Below are 21,779 nucleotides of genomic sequence, written 5' to 3'. Positions count from 1 at the left end.
ATGTATAAACACAACTCATGAATAGAGAAATGCACATTTAAAAAGCAAAGATCTCCTACCTACTAGTATATCTTATTGAAGGAAATATACTTTATCCGTAATACTTGGAAATAATGTTCTGTCGGAGTAACATACAAGATAGATCAACTACAGCAAAAATCAATATTTGTAATCTGTCCTATGATACAATAATAAAGTATATCGTTTCCTAATTACACTCTGGTATTAAGTATTCTATTTATAAATTGTTTATTCCGTACCACTGTATGTTTATACAGCACAGTTATGTACAACATTTAATTACATTAATTCGTAATAAAAATACTGTAACGTGACATGTAAGTGCGATGAGAGAAGGTCGACAGACGCAAACGTAAAGTTAAGAGAATCGATCCTTACAGTGCCTCTCGTCGGTCCCATCGCCGCAATCGTCGATCCCGTTGCACTTCATTCCCTTCGTAATGCATCTATTGTTTCTGCGTGAAAGCCAATTCCATTGTTGCGTGACACAGACAATAATATAATATTATAACGTCAGACATTTATATACTCCGTTTAATGAGTCGAGGCAATAAGGGTAGGGATTGTATTCAAAACCTTAAATACTAGAGAAAAAGATATCGATTCATTGTTCCTTATGTATTTAACCATTTCTGAAATCGAGCTTCGTTCGACCTTTCGGTGCACAGTCATTTCGCATGTCATACCCGAGAAATCAAAGGAGGCTCTAACAATTATTCACGTAAATCCTAGAATTCTGGATGGTAAACATTTGGAATCCGTTGCATTCATCGCGTGCTTAGCACACAAATGTTCTCTTTACCTCTACTGACTCCACACATTGAACGGAATACAGATACATTATCATCAACTTACTGGCACGTAAATTCGTGCTTATTGCACCGTCCTTGGCACCCGTGAGGTTCGTCAGATCCATCGAGGCAATCTGGCAGGCTATCGCAGAAGCGAGCTCTCAATATGCACTGGCCGTTGCTGCACGTGAACTCGTTTTCCGATGGACACGCTGGCATCAAAAGAAACGTTGTTGCGGACGTATTACGCGACCGTGGTGCTAATGAAGCAAGCGTCGTATGCGATTTTCCATTCTTTTAGAAGCGCATCAAGGTATAGCGATTAAACGCGGCGACATTGCAATTTATGTCGTTCGAAAGCTCTGCCATAGTGAAAAGCAGGCTGTGTATGTGGTATGTATCATGAGAAAGGGATCGTAGTGCTTATGCGTGTGCGTGAAAGAGCATGCGGTGCATTTAGCGGTAATTGTGTATCGCATGCAGAAATCAAATGCGTATCAAATAAACGAGTATGTACTCACACCCACCGAGATTAAGACCTACGAAGAAGAACAGAAAAAAAGAAGTTGAAAATGACCTTAACCCAAAAAGAAAAAGGAAACGATAGTAACAGAAAAAGGGAGGAATAGGGGAATCATGTTAGCCGAAAGTGCGCGAATAATTCAACCAGCAACGAACTATCTTTGTAAGAAAATCTCAAGGGGAATTATCCTAGGATTATCCATGACGAGTCACATGGAAAAGAATATGTATATACGTTGGTAATTATTTCGACGAGTCGATAATTCGCGAACCAGCGGTGTACGCTTCTTGTGACCGCAACGAGTAGTTGCGCATATCTTACCTAAGGTGCAATTAATCTCGTCGGCCGCGTCCCAGCAATCTATCTTGCCGTCGCATCTCTTTTCCAGTGGAAGGCAGGAAGTCTCGTTACCGCACTGAAAATGCGTCTCCAGATCGCAGTCTGTAACAAGAAACGTACCAGGCGTTTTATCGTTCGCGATCTTCTCATACGCAACGCGCCGTTTGCCTAACGAGAACGCATCGTCTAAATACTTATATTTGATCAGCTCACGCTTCTTCAAAATCATCGAGCGTGCAACACGCGTCGCTTTTCTACCGCCGCTAGATTATTCCATATCGCGACAAACGGATAAACTGAAGCCTTCCAAACTATGACAAAGCCCCGGGTAAAGCCGATAACAGAAGGAACGTCCTAAGTCGCGGAAAACTGGGCTAATGTTATATGCTATATGCGTATACGTACCGCAATTGTGCTCGTCAGAATGGTCGTAACAATTCATATGCCCATCGCAGTGCTTCTCGAGAGGGATGCACAGCGTGTTTAGGCAGGTCCACTCGTCATCCAGACAGTAATGCTCCATCTCGACGCACCTATTAAAATCGAGACGTGGCGAATTTTGAAAGAATACGTATGTAGCTCTACGCAAAGAAAAACGCGCACGAGCAACACGATTAAACAGGTGTTAGAACAATTTACCTACCTAAACGCGTCGACATCAAGACGATGACACTTCTGTTTGTTGATAAGACAAAAGCCGGCACATCCGGTTGGATCTTTGGGATCGAGAGGGATTCTGCAAGTCGGTGCTTCCTCGTCGACGAGAGCAACGCAAACCTCCTCTGGCAGACAGTCGTCGCAGTATCTGGTAGAGTTGAAGCTGGACGGGCTCGTAGCTTCCGTTTCCGCTTCCGACGTTAGCGGAGCGCGACTCTCCGGAAATGACGAGCCACCATTTAAAAGAATACTTGCAGCGAGGGTGCTAGTGGCCGAGGGCTGCATCGGTGTCGTCGATGACACGGCCGACGCGTCGTTCTGTTCTTGTTCGCTGTTCGATCGACGTAGAAACGTTCCCGCGGCCAACACGTCATCGGCCGACGATGAATTGTTCGTCGACGACTTTAGGTACTGTTGGATGATTTGCAGCTTCTCGGGTTCTGCTAAAAATCAGTTTTTGCGTTACCACGATTATGACCGATACGACGATTAAAAGGAGGAAGCAAAGACGAACGAGAGCTTTTTAATGGATTGTCAACGACCACGGCCGAAGAACAAGCGAATCTCACATCGACGCTTGTCGACTAAAAATATCTGTTTAGTCGAGAAATAAACGTTCATCTACTGTTGTCACGTCTCGGCTCGATCGTTGGTTTATAATAATGGAGCATAATAACGTGCTCGCTAAATGTCTCGCGAGCGCTTATTTCAGTGGTTGAATTCATCTGATCGCTACGATAGTTTTCCTTGGTGAAATAAAATCTCGATACCGAGTGATAGTCGCTTGTCTCCGTCGGTTCACTGTAAACGCGATCGTTCGTGCGTTTCAACGTTTCATGTTTCGTTGAGCCGGGTACAGACGATTGCGATATTTTCACCTTGCTTTCTGCTGCGTCGTATGTCTATCTTTGTTGTTTTTAATTAGGAAAACGAAGAAAGATATATGGCGCAGCATCAAAGAGACGCTCGTCTGTATCCGTCTTTTTAACATGACGGATATCATGTAAGTATCGCGTACCACTCACCAAACGCGATGTACAAAGCAACAGCACCTATTCCTAAAAGTAGCAGCAACGCGATCAACAGAAGAACGAGGGGCCTGGTACACCCGGAAGCCTCGAGAGGATGCGCCAGATGCAGAGTCCAGCCATGTCTGTGCTTTCGAAGTCTGGCCGGATGCGGGGGTGGTTCTCCTCTGACACTTCGTCGTAGGTTGATGCGATTTTGGGAAGACGGGGTTTGCGTTCGCACTGGGAGGGAGTAGGCCCTCTGAAAAAGTAAGATCGAATCGTTCGATATTTATCGATCGTGTGCATCGGCTACGAAATCTTCCAGATAAAGTTGCTCGCGATTTACCTCAAATTCAGCCATCGGTAATGCATTCTCTTCGAACCGGCCACGCGGTTCTCCTCGCTAGATATACATTTGATAATAGCTTATCTATTTTCCAATAGTATGTGAGCTTCCCAAGAGCAAATGAAGGCGCGGCAGAAAATCTAGATACCGATTATAGTGAATTTTTTCGCAACAAAATCAACAGTCACTCGCGCGCGTTAACTCGAAGCAATTTTTCTCGAACGCATATCATTTTCTACCTTGCCAACCTTCAACGCGTTAAATATAACCGTGACGCTACCAAACCACATCTGTAATATTATGTATTATATCTTTTTTTTTTCATAGAGACAAAACCGAAGAGTCGCGAATTACGTCGGCTGTTTAAGAATAGGGAGCGTAAGCGGATGTCGTGCCTTCCGAGGCAGTGGTCCGCGTCCAACTGATTACCGTCCTCGATACTGGTCTACGTTAAACGCGACCCTTATTCCGCTTTCTTTCCAAGCACCGGTAAAATCACCGCGATCGATGCTCGATTCTTCGATCGTATATCGTGTTGATTCGAAGCGCAACGTTCGATGAGGGAGAAGGTGTCGTGTCGCGACGATTTCCTTTGCCCGTACGCTTACGGAAGACTCGCCACTTGTACACCACGCAGCGACACGCTGCCTGCCGGCCAACGATCATCACGTCTGGCTATAGATAGACGTTTTCCACTTCCGTTCCGTTTTGTTCGTTTAGGGCGGACAAGCGCCAGACGCTCCGAAAGCAAAATAAACTCTCGTCTCGTCGAGGAAGCGATCATCGACAGGTCAAATTTCCCAGTTATTTATACGACGCGATCCGCGTCTGCCAATCCTTTCGATAGCTACATATACATCGAGCAATAGCTAATCGCTGCGTGTTTTTTTCAATTTAACGTTGCAATCGTACACGTCACACCGAGATTACGGTTTTTTCCTTTGAAACACGGGACAAGGACGCGAAAAGAAATGACGAAAGCGAATCATAAGATTGCAAACTATATATAGATATATCGTGAAACAACGAAGGATACTTCCTTCATCAATGGCGTGGCTTCTCTGTTTAGAATATAAATGAAATGGTCAAAAGACTTCATCGATCGTGCGATCAAAGCCGAGCTTCGTTCGACTATGGTGAATCGCGCAATTTTTCATTCTGTTTCGGTTTCAAATTACGCACATGGATGACTCACGGTTCCGATATGATGTGAAGGGAATAACGAACGAAAGATTCAAAATGCGCTTCGCATTTTAGCCGTGAACAATCATCGACGCTCGTCGACAGATAGAAATTCGTTGTGTGCAAAGTCTTCTCTCCCCTTTTTCTTCCCTTTCGACCCGTTATTTCCCGTACCTCAACCTGCGTATCTTTCAGTACATGGGTACCCGTGCATTGTTTCATATATGTGTTTAAATACAGGCGTATCTAAATGCATGTGTATTGATGTATCCGTATTTTGATCCTTGGGATTTTTCCCCATATTATTTCAGTAAATATATTGAAGTACTCTAAACCTTTCATTAATTTCGCAATCTTTCAGATTTCTTAAATATCTATGTACTAAAAATCAAATGAATCAAAATACAGATACGTTAATACACGCGTATTTAAATACACATGAGATAGTGCACGGGTATTTATGTACTAAACATGTACGGATGTAAGGTTTACGTGCAATAGGTATATAAGTAACAGGTGTATTTACATAATCACGATCTCTGTTTTTAACGTTAATGAACTAACGAATTAATCTTACAGTTGAGAAACAGCATCAACAATAAGGATCGTCGAGAAGGAGAATCGTTTTCGCTCATTTGTTACGTAAAATTAATAAATACATATTTATATTGGGTTATGAAACTTATGTCTACTTGGTACTACTTCTCTCATTTCTAGATATAAATCTCTAACCAAATGATACAGCGATATATGAGTTGCTAAACAGTCACCTGCGATTCGTGAAAATCGTTTCACATAACGTGTAAAGAAGCAGAGAAAAAGTTCTTCTCAGATGGAAAATTTATTGTTTATTTGACTATTATTACTATAATTATTCAGTACATATCATTTTCAAAAGACAACTCTGAAAAGTATTCCGAAAAATATTTCCTGAAAAGGGATTTATTGAGTTTTTCAAATGTTAATATGACCGGGACAGCGCGAACGCAGTCCCGACTATCAAAAATTATACGCCCGAGATACCCACATTAGGGGTATTCGCAAGGGTCAGCCTAACCGTAGTGCAATGGAAAAGCCTCGCCCTGGAGGAACCGCCTTCTTGATCACGGTAACCTCTGCGCCAGGTAAGTATGATTTCCTTCGCTTCAAGTCCCGATTTATCCTAACTAACGATCGAGATCGCAAGCGAGAAACTCCTATTTCTCGTCGCCATCTAGCGGCCAGTCAAATTTTTAGCCGCGCATCGAGGCAATAGTTCTCAACCTAATCCCGTAGTGCTGGCAATGGTGCTCAACTTATCCGCGCGCGTAAACGAAATCGATATCTCGCATTAATCGAAATAAGTTTAAAACTCCCATAATCTGGAGGCGCGAGTATGTAGATTTCCAAAGATTAATATCCAAGGCGTTGACAAGTGAGTCGTTTGTAGACCGAAGTGGTTATATACAGGGTGGTTGATAACTGGTGGTACAAGCGGAAAGGGGGCAATTCTACGCGAAAAAAGAAGTCGAAAATATGGAATAAAAAATTAAAAAAAAATTTTTTTTTTTTTAATTTTTCCATCCAGACAACAATCTACAGTGAGATCCATTATAACGTACCGCACGCGTACCGAGCGAAAATTCAAAGTCGATTTTCTCGAAAACAAAGACTCAAACGAAAAATTTTTATTGTATATTTTCGACTTCTTTTTTCGAGTAGAATCACCCCCTTTCCGCTTGTACCACTGGTTACCAACCACCCTGTATAACTCCACCTTTTTTAAATATTTTAAATTTTACTACCAAAACTTATCTTATGTGCAGTGCCTACAAAAAGTATCTCCCTAATTTTCCACTGGAACGTCATTTTATTAGGTACTCATCGTATTAAATTCTTGTAGTAGTATAATAGTAAAGTTAATAAATGATAAGAAATTTGATACATTTGGATCTAATTAGGTAGCACATAAATGTTATAATTAATACAATATTGTGCGAATATTTATTGTAGCCACTGTAATTTTCTCCACTTCTTATTCCGTGGAGTTAATTAATTTGACAAATGAAAAACTCAAATGGTTTCAAACGACACTCACCTGAAACGAACCATGTTCCTTGGCATCAGTGAAAAGCATCGACGCCCCCTTGGCGTACCAACGATCCTGCGAATATATGGAGTTCACTCTCATACCCGGCCGGTTCTTTCCCGAGTCGATTAAAGCGTTGTCCTCGTTGATCTCCGCCAAATCGACGAGATTCGCGCAACCGCTTCGCTCGTTTCTGATCAGCTTCACCGTGCTCGCTGGGGATCCGCCGACTTTCTCAGAAATCGTGAATACCGAGGGTGAATTGGTAGCCGGCATCGCGAACTCGTCCGGCTTCCTGTTCGGGCAGCACACAGGTAGCATGGTGAAATTGCGTGGATCGAGGATAGTTTGCGAATCTTTCGAACCCGATATTTGCAGACACTGCTGTTGCTCGTTGTTCCTGTTTTTTCTCAGAATCGTTTCGCTCTCTTTGTCAGCGACTTGGTGGTGTTGATCATTGCTAGACGCGGCAGCTTTGCTTCGGCAATGCTTGCAATCCTTCTTCCTGCGCTTTTTACTGGGTCTGCATTCGGATTGGAGCGTGATAGACTGCGCTCGGGACGAGAAAGCGTCGTCGGTGAAGGCGACGATATCGGCATTCCACGTCGCAACTTCCGTATCCTCTCGGCGACCGTCGATTCTCTTTCCACTCGTCCCACGAATGGAGCAGCTACCGAGGGAAGAATCCAACCCGGTACCACGTCGAAACGGTAACGTTAAATTACGACGGAACGTTCCAGCGATCTCTTCTCTATCCAATGATCTCGTCGTAGCGCTTTTGCAAACGTATTCGATCGCGTTCAAAGGTCGCCGAAGAACTTGATCTTGGCCGATCATAACTCCGGAATGCTTCGAGGGATTCTCTACACCGGGCAGAATGTCCTCGTACACGTGGCCATCCGCGTTCGACACCGGGTCATCGGGCGATAGCTCGTTTCCAGACGTATCGAACGAGAACGTATGCGAATCATGGCGAAACTCTCGCGAAGATATCGGCGTTTCTTCGCTTCTTGGCTGCTGGTGCTCCTCCTCGAAACCTTGGTTCTCCATCTACATAGGAAATAAAGACAAATACTGTTAACCTGCGTCTTCATTGGAGCAACAACGAAGAACTTTTTGTTGCCTATTGTTGCTGCATATTCGAAATATGTAATGCCCAACAAATATCAACTTGTGGAAACGTTTTGTCCACACTGAAGCAACGCAATCAAAGGAATATTTAGGTTTTGTTCCGATTTTCAGGGACGTTCATTTCTGTCGTAATCTGTTGCTGCATGCTTTTTTATTTTCGTTTCATCTTTGCCGCTCCGGACGGAAACAGGTAACAAGCAACAACTTTTTTTACTGGCAACAGAAACGTGAAGGAACATGGAACGCGAAACGTTGCACAACAACCAGCAACATTTTCAACAAACATAGAGGTAACGGAAAGTTCCTCATTGCTGCTTCAGTGAGGGTGCAGCTTTGGACGATATCAGCGAGTCGATATACGATGGACTTTCGATCTCCAAGTTCGATCACGCGCGTCGCCCTATCATGAATAATATTAACTGATTTACTCGATTTGGTTTCGACGAGCAGGTTGATCGATTCGTGACAGTTCGTACTCTCTGCAAAAGGACGCTGTGTCCAGAGTTAATGAAATGTTTCGTGGGTCGTGTTGACCCTGCGTTCGCCAATTATCGTGTCCTCGATGAGCACCGCGTCGCGCGCTGCTCCATTTTTTCCACCGGATAGCTCGCTTGGGGAAACCAGCTGACCACAACTTGTCCATCGAAATTTTCGTTTATCGAATGTGGATAGAGAAACCTCCTTACGATCGTTGAATTGCGTCGGTATCGCGACCAATTGTCATTAAATTTTATTGTAATTTTAGAACACTGAATTCTATTTTACAAGGGTAACGAATAAACACGATATAGGAATATCTGTAAACAGGCGATTTTTACTAATACCGATGAAAAGTATCTAGTGTAAACTTTCTTTTCGCTATAGCCGTATATATTTCGTCGCGACGGTGAACCGTCCCTTCGTTGCTTCGCACCGCTTTCCAGTTTCAAACGCTGTTTTCTCCATCTTCAAAATAATCCATGATTCATTTCCTCGAAATCGTGTATCGATGAGTAGATTTTTCTTTCGGACAAGTTACGAAACGCAGACGTTCGGTCGTCGGGGGAAACTGTAGGCAGTACGTTTGCAGCGACAATTAACGATCGGCAATCTTCGAAGTTAAGTAAATAGCGCGAGGGGCCGTAAATTGAACGGCGAAAGCGTCACGCGGAGAAAGAGAGTTGCGACGAACGAGGGAGCGGAATTAAGCGTCTCGTTGGGGAGCATCCCGACGATTGTCGCAATTATCGCGACTTGACTCTCCGATTGATCCCGTCAAGCTCCTGACGTCATCGACCTCGTGGATCTTCGGTGGATCTTCTACGATCGTTCCATCCGCGAACGCATACCGTATCGTTCTCATCTCGACCCGACTCCGCTCGACTCGATGATGCCTTTCATTGCCCTGCTTTTACCGGACCAATTTCGACGCATTCTTCTCCACGCGGCAACTTCCCATGAAGCGCAACCTATAAAGAATCTGGCTATGGTATCGCGAGTGAAAGGAAATGTTCGAATCGGTGTGACGAATGTAGCGGGAGGCAATAAAATCAGGAAGCGACAAGCCGAGACTCCCAAGGAAGATCGACCGGTCGACAGTTCGGTTGTAGTTACGACGCCTGCGAATCGACGCAGTTAATCTCCGGTTTTCTTATTAGGAACGGAATCAAACGCCGGAATCCAGGGCTAATTCCGCGTATCTATCGGCTCAGATCGTGAGTCAACGGTGTGTCCATGGTGACGCATTGCTCGTGCCTAACAGGATCGCGTACAGCCGGTTAGGCGTTAACAAAAGGAAAACGCGTTTTCCTTCGAGTCATCGAATGGCGCGAAAAGAATCTCCGATGCTCAGCGAACGTGAGGATGACTCGAGTTCCTATCACGCGGAACCGCGTTCACAAACGCGAGAAAAAAATCCTACGACAAGAAGGACGAACCGTTACCTTTCTTCTTTCGCGCGTTCTTCGAAATGACCTTTGACGAGTTACTTTTTATTAGATTTCCTACATCCGACGTACGATTCTCGCTCCACAAGGAGAGGAAGTTTTTTCTACCTGCAGATAATTTTTAGGACTTGCTACCAAATATGATGGTTCGATACACCTTAGGGCGTATACCATAATTATTTATTCCTAGCTCGTGCTTAAATTTCTATATATACCGTGTCTTTTCCTCTCCTTCTTTCTTTTGGATATGTTATACGTATACCTTTCCCATACGTTATATATTTTTGTACTAAACAATTTATCCCGTAAATAAATGAACGAATGAGTAAATAATACACGGCGATGCCATTTAAGATCCACGTATCGATTTCTGTTTAAACGATACGACTAAGGTCAACGAAGGGGTGGAATGTTTAACCGTTTTTGCCCGATGAAGAGGAACAAAAGAAGAGAAAGGGAGGAAGGAGCAAAGGCGTCAATCGGTCAGTCGAGCCGACCGGTAGCTAATTAGTTCTCATCTACGCTTCTAAGGCTGCCCTCTCTTCTTACGTTGCACCGTTCTGTTCATCGTGCGCTCAATTAGAGGTTAACCAATTAACGAACGTACGGATCCGCAAAGGGTTGAGGCACAGCTGGCGCCAAACCCCTTTGCGCTTCGGTTCCTTCCGGCGATCAACGATACCGATTCTACCGAATACGCGAGACATTTTCCGCTCTCTTTACATACGGAAAGAAAAGGAAAAGAAAACTCGAAATAAAGGAATCGTCTTCGCGTTAGTAAGCGGAGGTCTCGGAAACCAGTAAAAGATGCCGGTTCCTCGATGAATTCGTTCCACTTCAGCGTGTGCCGTAATTGGTTCGGTCGATGATTAATCGAGATCCGATTTCGACAGTTAGGTTCGCGCGCAGACAATCGGGAATGAAAGCGCACGAGACTGCACGTGTGTCGTTCTGCAGGGTAGCCACAATTAGTCACGTTGCGAAGACGCGTGCGATCATTTGCTCGTAAATACGGCGTCGAGGGTCCTTTCCACGTCGTCGAAGCAGTGCAGCTATCTGCAACCTCTTTCATCTCATAACACACATAATCTAATTACTAAAATTCTACGAAGCACTAACAAATATATTATACATATTTGGTTCAGGATAGGACATTCACACCGAATGACTATCGTTGTTTTTATTTGACAATCTAAAGGAGAAGGGATCAGTGCCCCTAAGTACATAATCGGGTATTGCATGTTTTAAAAATTCTGGCGGCACGATGCGCCGCTTGAAAATCGAGGATGTAAAGTAATACGGGAATTTCGCAAAAGTTCGCATGGGAAAAGTTGCGTGTACTATGGTCTTGGAACGAAAAGAACGATCGTTGGACGATTCAGACAGAGCGCACTGCGTCGGAAGAAATAATGGAATCGGGCAGCAGCTCGGAAGTTGTTCGACCGAGAAGACCGGTTGTTTGGCCGCACGTGCGGTGCCATATGTCGATGCACGAGCTGTGCACCGTGGGCGAACGTTACGCACCGATCAACGTCGCAGGTTACGTTGTCGATTCCGACCGATGATCGAGGATATTCCGAACGAATGCATCGCGTTGAATCGGCCGCTATACCAGCGAGCTGTTTCGCGATCAAAAGCGCCAACGGCTATCGATGTAATCGTGACCTGTTTTGCGCTATTAGCATTTCCACGCAATCCAAACTTGAATTCTTCGAGGAAAGGATCGCTATGACAAACCGCGACCTGCAGCGTATTTTCCCGCATTCGTTTCGAATTCTTTCTACGAGGAGCGGATGTTAAGGATATTTTACACGTAACCGACGAATAGCCGCTAACGGATGGAAAGTGGAACGGGCAGCGTGCCTTTCGCGAACGAAGATAAAGAAACTTGGTAGGGCAGAATGTTAAACGCTCCGTGTCGTACCAAGGGTAACTGCGAACGAAGTCGTCACGGTGAGGAACACGAAAAAAGAGAAAGAAAGAGGAAAATCAAAGAGGACGAACGATGTTGGAACCGATCATCCGAGGATCGCGTTCGAAAGAATGGTAGAAGGCACTGCCAACCAATGGGACACACTCCTTGGAATCATCGCGGCAGATTCCTTGGCAGCGATACTCGGCATTACTCGTTGTTCCATTCTCGTGCAACGTGATAACGAGGAAACATCAATGCCGCATTATGCGAGAACGAGCAGACATCGTACAGCCACGATTCGTTCAGATTTTTCAAGAAGGAATTACGACATAGATAAGCCCGTTTCTGCGGCACCAGATCACGACTATTAATTATACGTTTCGTTGCTCGCTTGTTATCCTGCCTGTCTTCGTATTTGCTTTACCAATTCGTAGACGTCGATTAGACGAACCACCGTTAGATACCAAAGCTCCTCCGCGAAGTACGAAGCATCCCTCCGCGGAGGCAACCGCTATGTTTTTCCGTTTGCCATGCAACCATCGTAACCACCGTAGCGAGAAAGGAGAAGCTAGAAGGGAGAAAAACGAAAGAACAAACGCCTCTTTGGTGAATCATCGTAGCTGAACTGCGTGGGAAACGGTGAAACACGTGAAAATACGCAATGACTAACGAACACAGAAAAACCAGCGACCCGATATGTTAATGCGTTCGATAACAACGCATTCGACGCATCGATTACGTGGACAGTTGCGATATCCTATCCACGGAAACTGGAACGTTCTTAATGAACCGAAATTCTTTCGCGCGCATTTCATTCAGTTCGCGTCTGCGCGTTTCCCCATCCTGTCACATGTCGCTCCCTTCCCTCCGAGGAAATTTCAAAATTATTCGTAACGTGGCTTCGTAATTGCAAGATTTGTGGTTCGCAACGATGCGGTTCGGACGGTTTGCGTTTAAATCGAAATCAAGTTATTAATGGTTGGAACGTGGTTGAAACTGATTTACGCGGTGGTCCGCAGCCTTCGTCTAAATCTAAATTATTGGTTTGACAGCCAGGCATCGCAAAACCAGACGCGCTGTTAATTAAATCATTGCGTCATGAAACCGTACATGATTTTGTACGGGAAGCGAGTACTATGATTCCAACTTCGTATAGTCTGTATCATACCCCTTCTCACGACCATCTCGCAACCCCTCTCGATAGGGGATGTAGCTCAGTGGTAGAGCGTTCGCTTTGCATGTGAAAGGCCCGGGTTCGATCCCCGGCATCTCCAACTTTTTTCTCGCTTCTGTTATATTTATTGGTTTTATACGGTGGTATTATGCTTGCCCTCGATTCGACCATATCGTACTGGAAGCCACAGGCTATATCGTTCGCCGCTAAATTAATTGCTTTTCAACTAGGAAATGAATGGTCGGCAATGTGCCGTGGTACAAAGGAATTATATAATACGTTACGTTTCGAAGGAAAATTAAGAGCAAGCCCGTTCGAAGGAGAGGAAGTCGATACCAGTTTATTATTATTAACGATTATTTTTATCTCGTTGAGTCGGCAGCCATGTCAAAGCTATTTTATTCTCTCGTCGAATTAAGATTCCGTTTAAAACCAACGAGCATGCGAACAGTTGGAGGCTCGGCTTATTACACCCCTAATAAGTGCTGTACAACGCGTCAATTATCCGGTAAGTATAGGGTCGAAAGCTAGAGGATATTGGCGGTGAGAGTTGGCCGATGACTGCACGTCACTGGCATGCACACAGTCGTAATTTATCCAGTCGGCTATAATAGCCAACTCTGAATCTCTGTATATACCAACACAGTCATGGGTCTCGTATTTTTTCTTCCTCGACTCCCTTTGCCACGAGCAACGCGAATAAATCATCAAATTCATAGCTGACCCTACCCCCATTTCCGACCATCCTGAAGAAATCTTCGCAGAACGTAGAAACGCGGTACCCGAGTCTCGATTCGTTCGAATGGCCGAACCTTGCACCGTCCCGTAGGAAACTCGTTTGAGTCGATAGCGACCGATTACATTGCCAATTCCACGTTTACCATCGGTTATCGAACAAATGAAATTGAATTCGACTATGAAACGGTGCGATTCGAAGGAGTAACGAGCAAATTGGAATTATCGTTGCGTTAATAACGATTACGACAACTACGAGGACGAAGTCGAGATGGAGGAAGGATAGGTTTCGTGACGGAATGGCCTGATATCTTCGTTCTTACACGAAGACTAGAGAATGAGCCAAGATTATCACGCCAAGTAGCAAGCGCTTCCAGACGTGAGTTTCTAACGACGCTACGATTTCAACCTTTCGATCCGCCTTTATCCGTAAACTATAAACTAGGCGCTTTCCACGGCAAATGGCGCAAGAAGAACGTTTCTGAAAAATAACGATTGCGAACTGATGCAACTAAATTTCGATAGACTCCAGATTCTTCCATGTTCGAAGCGTTTCACGAGGTTACCCGATTCGCCGTGACACCAGCAGGAAGCTCTTTTGATCGCAGCCAAAGATATAAATACACCGAGTACGAGCGACTAGAGCTGAATTGGCCGCACAGAGACAGCACTGCTTCCCGACCTTACCTCATACTCGGTGATCGCAAGATAATTCGTTCGGCGGTACTTCTTTGCGAACCACATGATCTTTTATCACGCGATGCGCGATAACTACAAGGTGCGTAATCTATTTCGGCGACGCTAATCGCGAAGATGCGAATAGACTGATTTAGCGCCGGAGACGCTTCTCTTGTTTAAAGCCACGCATGGGATTTGCGTATGCATTGCTCGGACAAAGGAATTCACCAAGAGAATAGAAAGTGAGATCCACGAGTTTTCCTCGGTTGTCGAGGAGCATGCGTCAACATTAGAGTTGATGAGTAGAATTCTTAGAGTAATGGCCAATGGGTTCGAGAATGTCGGCCGTGCATAGTACCAGGGTAAAAGAAAAGAAGAAAAAAAGAAGAGGAGAGAAGGGAAAGAAGAAAAAAGAGACGACCAGCTGACAATGGGACGAAAGAAAACGTTCCGCTCGGCCGCGCTTCGCTAACCGAGGCGAGGGTTACGCGTTCGCTTTTATTTACACCTGGCGCGTACGCGTACGCGGCTTGGCACCCACGCAACACTGACTCGTACACCGACTATGCCTGCACCCGTTCCGTTCGCCCAATTTTTCTTCATTTAAACCTATCGAATCCTAATCGTGTCATCCTGCAAGCCACTCCTCCTTCAGCGATGCCGCTGGTCCGTCGCATCGGCAAACGCAAAGTGAAGCAACGAGACTCGCGTGGTCTTTCGATTCAATATCGCTAGATATTCGATGTGGCTAGATGAACTTTCAACCGAGTTAGGCGGGTATATCGCAAGCAGTTACAACTGACGCGGTATAAATAGGTTGGCGTCGGTGAGCCAAATCCAGGAAAAGTTCGTGGTGGTTCGGCTGACTCCCAGCGGAAACGGAATACACGGCGTTGTTTTCGCTTTTATCTTCCATATCGTCTTTCTATTCGCGATACTTTCCTAATCCTATCCGTCCCTATGTCGAGTCGACATTGCGCTTCATATGTAATAGTGGAATATGGTGTAACATATAATGCGTATATACAGTCGGAGACAAAAATTAGTAGAACAGGTGTTCATAGTGGAAGTAAGTATCAACGAAGTTTAATCCAAACTAGTACTAGTATTATTACATAAATCCTTATACTACATAGACTATTTAGTAAGTAACTGTAATTATTATTTATATTTTTATAAAAACAAGGCGTGTGTAACGAAACTTCGTTGATACCCATTTTTACTACCTGTCCACTTACATTTTTATCCCAGACTGTATATCCAGCCATGTACGTACAAATGTTATTGAATAAGTTTGCTGCTAAAATATTGAAGTAGCGAAATACTGTACTATACCGACTTGACGATGGTGCTGACAAAATCAACGCGGACTAACTGCAACGAAAGTTCGTAAATGTCGTGGATCGCGAGAACTTAACGCTTCGGAAAATCTTTCGAAACGTAATTGTTCGATGCTCCAAATACTCTGCAACTTTTTAATTCCAGTTGACTCGTGTGAATTTTCAAAGGCGGATTAACGTGGAATGTTAACGAGGCGTTCAGGGTACGAGTGCACGGTGCTCCTCCGATGTACTCGAAACGCTCGAGTGTACGCCGTTCCCAACAATGAACGAACTTCTTTGTTCGAGAAGACGATCACCAACTACTGCGCGATCGCTGTCAAGTCCTCGACTACGACAAAAGCTAACTGTAATCCCTTATCGTACTGTAACGATCGATTCGACGTTACATCGCGGTTAGCTTTGTGCAGAATGAAGCGTGACGCAATTTACGCTTAGATCGAATTTTTGCGTTTACGACTCAGCTAGCGAAACGGTCGACAGCCAATTTAACGAACGGAGATCGTGAGACCGAGATACCGTCCTATATCCATGTTCCATGTTACGATTTAACTAAACGATCGGCCACTCGTTTTTGTCAACAAGAAAATATACCATTTTTTTGAAGGTTAGGTCTTGTCCTTTGCAACCGATTTCTGGGTTGTTAGAGGTAGTAAAATCGGACCCGAGTCGTTTTCAAGGGACATGAAATAAGGAAACAAAGAAACGCGGGAAACTCGATTGTACGTGTGTTTAAAGCACTCGGGACGAACTAAATCCTCCTGCTGCTAGTGATACTATACGCGAATGCGCATACAATATGCATAAGCCGTGCTAGTTTGCGAACAGTCGCATGCACAAACGGAGAAAGTAATCGTTCGCCGGGAAAACATATCGAATAAAGTATAAACATTTCTGAATGATTCAGCGATGTTTGGAAACGAGGAAATATAAATCTATCTATCGTCAAGGTAGCATAAGCAACTTTCCTCTGTTTAGCAATTCTTTCCAATAGCAGGAACTGTACAGTCGTGTTATTTCCCGGAAGTACGACGAGATTAATGTACTGAGCAAAATATAAATTGGCAACGCACACTTTGTCGAATGAATGAAACGAGAGAATGAACAAATACAATTATTGAACGTTTCGACGTTACGTATGTACTTTGCATCGTTGAAACATGTGACATAAACATTTTCGGTAAGTAAAAACGCTTTTTAACGAATTCCACTGTCATAGAATTCAATCTATCGCTATATAAAACTGTTTGTATTCACCTTTGGTTTGTCACGGTAATCTCATATTCTCCGAAAGTGATCTCTCAGCGGAGAGGATAAAGACAAGGCAGCATAATCTAAATACTTTGACGAAGTTTCGAATCCACTGGGCTAATCGATCGGTAACTCGTCGATCATCGTTACTGTTCACATCCATAAAACGTCACATGTTGATCCCACGCGCGTTCTCCACTCCGACAACGTGTAGCCGTACTCAGCGCGCACTTACCACGCATCGACGCTTACGCACCAAATGCCGCGCGCACTGTGAATGACGCGCGATGCGATATGCCAGCCTGCTAGTCCTATGGTTGTCAGGTATACAAGCCATAGTAACCAATCACCACTCAGCCATTCGTTTCGATAACCAATCAGGTTTACAGAATTTTTTACACGTAACAACTTAACAAATCGAAGAATAATTTATCGATACACATATATATTTGTATTTAAAACATTTTCCGTGTCAAATTATCGAACGACTTTTCTATCGAAGACTAATTAATATTTTTTCGATAACTATCACTTTAGCCATTTTTTTCTTGTGAAAGTTACTAAGTTGTGAAACTTAGATTCAAATTTGTATACAAACGTGTTCAAATGTCGAAAATTTTAATTAATCTCCAAATTATCGAAATGTTTAAAGATTATCGAGATAACGAGTTACCGATTGGAGGTATGTAATCGTGCACCGACGGATTCGTGTGTAGTGAATCGATAATGTCGCATGTGACATGAAAATGATAAGGGGGTGGCAACCCTTTCGCGGGATGCAGGAATCAAAAATAACAGTTACTCCTAAAATTGTTATAAACAAAGTCATTGACGAAAAGGTAATTTTTGTTTAAACGGAAGACAGTGATTCTAAAGAAATTTGTCAAGAAATTAAATGATTAGAAAATATAAATTTTTAAGTGTTCTGATTACAAATAACCATTATAAATGATTAAAGTAATTAAAATTTTTTTGATTATCGATAACCATAGTCCATAACAGAAACGCATTTTTAGACAGCTTGCATTTTGAGATAAATTTACATGATTTTCTTCTATTTATTATTATCGTGCTATTTATGAATCATTATGACTTATTGCTATTACAATGTTTGTAAATTAAAAACATAGGGAATATTAAGTTTTTTCCAACAAAAAATACACGCTCGGGAAAATATTGAGGGACAAAAATCATAAAACTCGAGACTCGGAAATTTAAATTAGAACAGGAAGGAAGACAGGTTGTTCTGCAGCTATTAGTAGATATATCAAAAAGGAAATCGAACTACATATATAAGGTGGCGCGGTGGCATGCATTTCGTGTTAGAATTATGGTGCAAGCTGTAAGCCGCGTGTTCGTTGTGCCCGTGATGACAGCACTCCTGACACTATTCGTCGATCAAGTAAGAACGACGATGAAGAACCGTTTTAATGATGCAGCTCTCGTAAACCGCTGCAGCATGCTATAGCTCTGTAGAATGTTAGCGCATATCTTGTGTACCAGTGTCTCCTTGTTCTATTCTGCTTGACCTGAGGTCGATCAATACATCGGTTTTATGCACGGTTCGTCCGTGCCTAGGGCCTATACAATGAACTCTTGTTCGTTGTGTTTCTCATTCATGCGTAAGTCTTTCCTACATTCGCTTTTTTTTATGACAATTTAAAATGTTATATTTTTCTCCATCGATCCGACACAGTGTACGACTAATTGTTGCATCGTATACTTCCTCGCGGCGGATATAATTCTTTGTAGTCGGATGATCTCTGACGGGTACGAGAGTATTGATGGAATTTTGGTATAGCAAGTATCGTGACACTTTTCATTAACAATTCGAAATTTTTTCGAAATATTTAGTTTTCTTCATTTATTAACTGATTCCTCATTTATAGAGAACATTACACAAAATATTTAGAAACATTCGCATGTGTAACATTTAGATGTAATAAATGTCCTTCAAATCTAAATTCAATTTAACGTTTTTTTTTATTAAATAACAATTATCTTTTTTTCATTCATATTTAGGTGTCTTCTAGGCTGTGCAATGGGGGGCACGTGTAAGTCTTTGTATTTTCTATGTTTTAACTTACTTTACATAATCTGTAAAATAAACATGTCACAATTAGCTTGTAATTTTTAGCTGCTCTCCTCCAAAATACTGCTGTTCCGGTGGCTGTTGTTACGCTGTATTTCAGCTGCACTCTGCATCAGACATGTTTAATTTCTTGATTTGGACATATTGGTATTTATGGTCAGTGTCTTGTTCCTTGCTTTTATTAATCTTTCCTAAAAAATCATACCTGTTCCAAACATTGTGCCATTAGGGCAGCGGTGCTTGTTGGATTGGCTATAGCAGCAGCATGTGGCTGCTGGTTATGGAAGCGCCACCATTCATGTCATCATCGTGCCTGGTCTCCAGAAATAGTAGAAGATTTTACTTCTTCTGACAGAGGATCTTCAGTATCATGGTATTCACCACCACGTTACAGCCGCTCTGGTTCCTTTGTTCAAGCATTACCACCTCCATATAATGAGGTATATTTGTAACATTTATGATATATTTGTGTTGTTCCTGATTCTATATTAATATACTCAATTTTTAGGTTACAGCCAAACCAAATCTGTACCCACTAGTTATTGGATATGATGAAGGATCTGGCAAAGGAACCTCAGGATTTGTAATGCGTTATTTCAGATCACTTTCACATGCAAGCACGCTAGATTCGTTAGGTTCAAGTTTTATCTGTAATATGGTGAATGAAGCAAATACAATAATTCCACCACCATATTCGTGTAATAATAGCGTTGACGAGTTGTCCGCAGTAGAATGTGCGAGAATGGATAATATTGATGTTGGATCGGTTGTATCATTGGCTAATCATAGAACTACCTCTGACATATCGAGTCTAGCTGCTCAATCTCCGTGTTCACCACCGCGGGCTACTAGTCCAACGATAGAGGTATTTATTACATTTGAGTCACACACACACCCACACACACACACACACATACACACATAATTCTAAAAATAATTATATTTGAAATATTCCTTTCAACACTTAATGCTATCTTTCAGTTACGTGAATTGTTAGACAAGATTCAACAGCTACCCCAACTACCTGGTGGGCATAGCACTGTTTTGTCTTGTTACCAGAATCGGCCACAAGTTTTATGTACGTCAAATGCAAACGGCTCTACGCAACGGCCTCTAAGTCCAGGGGACATTGGAACATGTAAAACTAGACGGACGCGAGGAAAAATGTATATGCCATTGGGACCTTCAAGTTCGAAGAACAAGACTAAACGATGGATGTCACGATCAGCGCCAACGACACCATCGGGCACAATACCAATGTCTTTTTTGCCTGGACAAAGTAGACGACCTTCCGAAACAGATAATAATAATCGGCAAGTAGTTCCTTTGCTTTCGGAACAAGATGAAACGGAGAGCAATAACGTGGATCAGTTGAACGACATTCCATTATTATCCGAACAAGAAGAAGACCGACAGCAAACATGACGTATGGTTTAAACGTGTTTCGGGTTTACGTATTAAGAAAGGAATCTATTCCAGATGATGTCACCCTACATAATCTCTATATTTTTAACATGGCTGGTATACTCTTTATTGCAACTTTGTACGAAAAGTTACTGTGTGTAAAACTTCGGTAATTGATTTCGTCCAAAAACAGATATTGCCTGTGCTCCTAGAAAAGAGAAACGTTTACTGCTGTAACATAATTTTTCGTTTTACAAACAGCAGGTGCCATAGTATCTTTCCCTTTTTCTAGCGAGTCTTTTAAACTGAAGCGGTACGCGATAGAACGATAAATGTACTCTTTAAGCTCTGTGAAATAGCATATAATTAACTTACAGAACAGTTACAGAAACACGAAGAACATATTACATGAAACGTTACAATGATAGATCTTATTTAGAAGTATTTAAGCCTTACTCGTTGAAATCTTGGTCGAAGTATGTATTTTATACATCGAATTTAATTTCTGCCTAAAAACGGTAATGTGTAAATGTAAGATATAAGTTAAGAAGTTATTTATTGCATTGATAAGTTTTAATCGTATACAGTATACAGTAATACAGTGTCCATCCAAAAGCAGCCAGCCAGAAAGAAGTTAAGGACAATATACGAGTTAAAATAGTACGAGTTGAAGTGTGAATGAAACACGGAAGAGTCAAATTTTCACGAGTCGATGTACAATATCAATTCTATTGAACGATAAAAAAAGCTTATGAAAGGAAAGTTATCGCAAGCACAACGATAGCAAAGTATTGATAATTTTAATTGAAATGATAGATATGAAACGAAAGACGCAGAATAATACACATGTAACGAGGTGAGTGAGACCGATATAAGCGCCGAACAGTTAGGAAGAAACGATAAATCTGCCGTGTCACGAGAATCCCATTCATAATCATAGAATTTAATAAACATTTGTTACAATCATAAACTTTATTCTTAAAGATGTAAATGAGAAACAGTCACTTTAACTGGTGAGTACTACATACTCATTCACTCACACACCCTGTATCAACATGTATTTTTTTATAAATCGGATACGAAATAAATCCAAGCTTTTACGAAATTGTTGCAACTGTTACCGTTCCCATTGTTACCATTTAAACAACAATTAACGTTATAATAATAAAGATGTTTGAAATATCTTTATACTTTATT

The 21,779-nt window shown here is 42.6% G+C and overlaps 2 protein-coding genes and 2 non-coding genes across 13 annotated transcripts; 2 read left to right on the top strand and 2 right to left on the bottom strand.

The window, feature by feature from the left end:
- Window positions 1-225: 225 nt before the first annotated feature.
- LOC138177937 (uncharacterized) lies at window positions 226-17,358 on the bottom strand. 6 transcript variants are annotated; one of them, XM_069109292.1, is made up of 9 exons: window positions 17,093-17,358; window positions 6,947-7,987; window positions 3,357-3,600; window positions 2,318-2,774; window positions 2,080-2,207; window positions 1,657-1,776; window positions 1,334-1,351; window positions 877-1,024; window positions 226-476 (listed from the first exon to the last, which is right to left on the bottom strand). In XM_069109292.1, the coding sequence occupies exons 2-9, from the start codon at window positions 7,985-7,987 to the stop codon at window positions 380-382; spliced, it is 2,253 nt and encodes a 750-aa protein (XP_068965393.1). In that variant the 5' UTR covers window positions 17,093-17,358; the 3' UTR covers window positions 226-379. The 6 variants fall into 6 exon arrangements, with proteins under 6 accessions (XP_068965393.1, XP_068965391.1, XP_068965396.1 ...); XM_069109290.1 differs by having other exon boundaries at window positions 877-1,072; window positions 1,340-1,351; XM_069109295.1 differs by having other exon boundaries at window positions 1,340-1,351.
- LOC138178615 (U1 spliceosomal RNA) lies at window positions 5,839-6,001 on the bottom strand. Its single transcript, XR_011172759.1, has one exon. It is a non-coding gene; the product is annotated as a U1 spliceosomal RNA (small nuclear RNA).
- On the top strand, window positions 13,112-13,182 carry TRNAA-UGC (transfer RNA alanine (anticodon UGC)). Its single transcript has one exon. It is a non-coding gene; the product is annotated as a tRNA-Ala (tRNA).
- A 1,013-nt stretch (window positions 17,359-18,371) lies between the features above and the next one.
- Window positions 18,372-21,700, top strand: LOC138190147 (uncharacterized). 5 transcript variants are annotated; one of them, XM_069132724.1, is made up of 7 exons: window positions 18,407-18,708; window positions 18,783-18,856; window positions 19,109-19,140; window positions 19,224-19,334; window positions 19,408-19,618; window positions 19,687-20,043; window positions 20,160-21,696. In XM_069132724.1, the coding sequence occupies exons 4-7, from the start codon at window positions 19,297-19,299 to the stop codon at window positions 20,601-20,603; spliced, it is 1,050 nt and encodes a 349-aa protein (XP_068988825.1). In that variant the 5' UTR covers window positions 18,407-18,708; window positions 18,783-18,856; window positions 19,109-19,140; window positions 19,224-19,296; the 3' UTR covers window positions 20,604-21,696. The 5 variants fall into 5 exon arrangements, with proteins under 5 accessions (XP_068988820.1, XP_068988825.1, XP_068988823.1 ...); XM_069132722.1 differs by having other exon boundaries at window positions 18,783-18,886; XM_069132719.1 differs by lacking the exon at window positions 18,783-18,856 and having other exon boundaries at window positions 18,372-18,488; window positions 20,160-21,700.
- The last annotated feature ends 79 nt before the right edge of the window (window positions 21,701-21,779 follow it).

Source organism: Bombus flavifrons, chromosome 3 (genome assembly GCF_040668555.2).
Source record: "Bombus flavifrons isolate JBK064 chromosome 3, iyBomFlav1_principal, whole genome shotgun sequence".
NCBI classification, from domain to species: Eukaryota; Metazoa; Arthropoda; class Insecta; order Hymenoptera; family Apidae; genus Bombus; species Bombus flavifrons.
Note: the sequence above shows the minus strand (reverse complement) of the source record. Positions and strands in the feature narration are given on the sequence as shown.

Excerpts from the sequence above, each read along its gene's own strand:
- LOC138177937 (XM_069109290.1), bottom strand. The coding sequence starts at position 7,987 with ATGGAGAACCAAGGTTTCGAGGAGGAGCACCAGCAGCCAAGAAGCGAA. Across the intron at positions 2,208-2,317 it reads CTTGATGTCGACGCGTTTAG|GTGCGTCGAGATGGAGCATT; the intron begins GTAGGTAAATTG and ends CGATTTTAATAG. Across the intron at positions 1,777-2,079 it reads TTCTGACGAGCACAATTGCG|ACTGCGATCTGGAGACGCAT; the intron begins GTACGTATACGC and ends TTCTTGTTACAG.
- LOC138190147 (XM_069132719.1), top strand. The coding sequence starts at position 18,417 with ATGGTGCAAGCTGTAAGCCGCGTGTTCGTTGTGCCCGTGATGACAGCA. Across the intron at positions 18,489-19,108 it reads TGACACTATTCGTCGATCAA|GTGTCTTCTAGGCTGTGCAA; the intron begins GTAAGAACGACG and ends ATTCATATTTAG. Across the intron at positions 19,619-19,686 it reads TACCACCTCCATATAATGAG|GTTACAGCCAAACCAAATCT; the intron begins GTATATTTGTAA and ends CTCAATTTTTAG.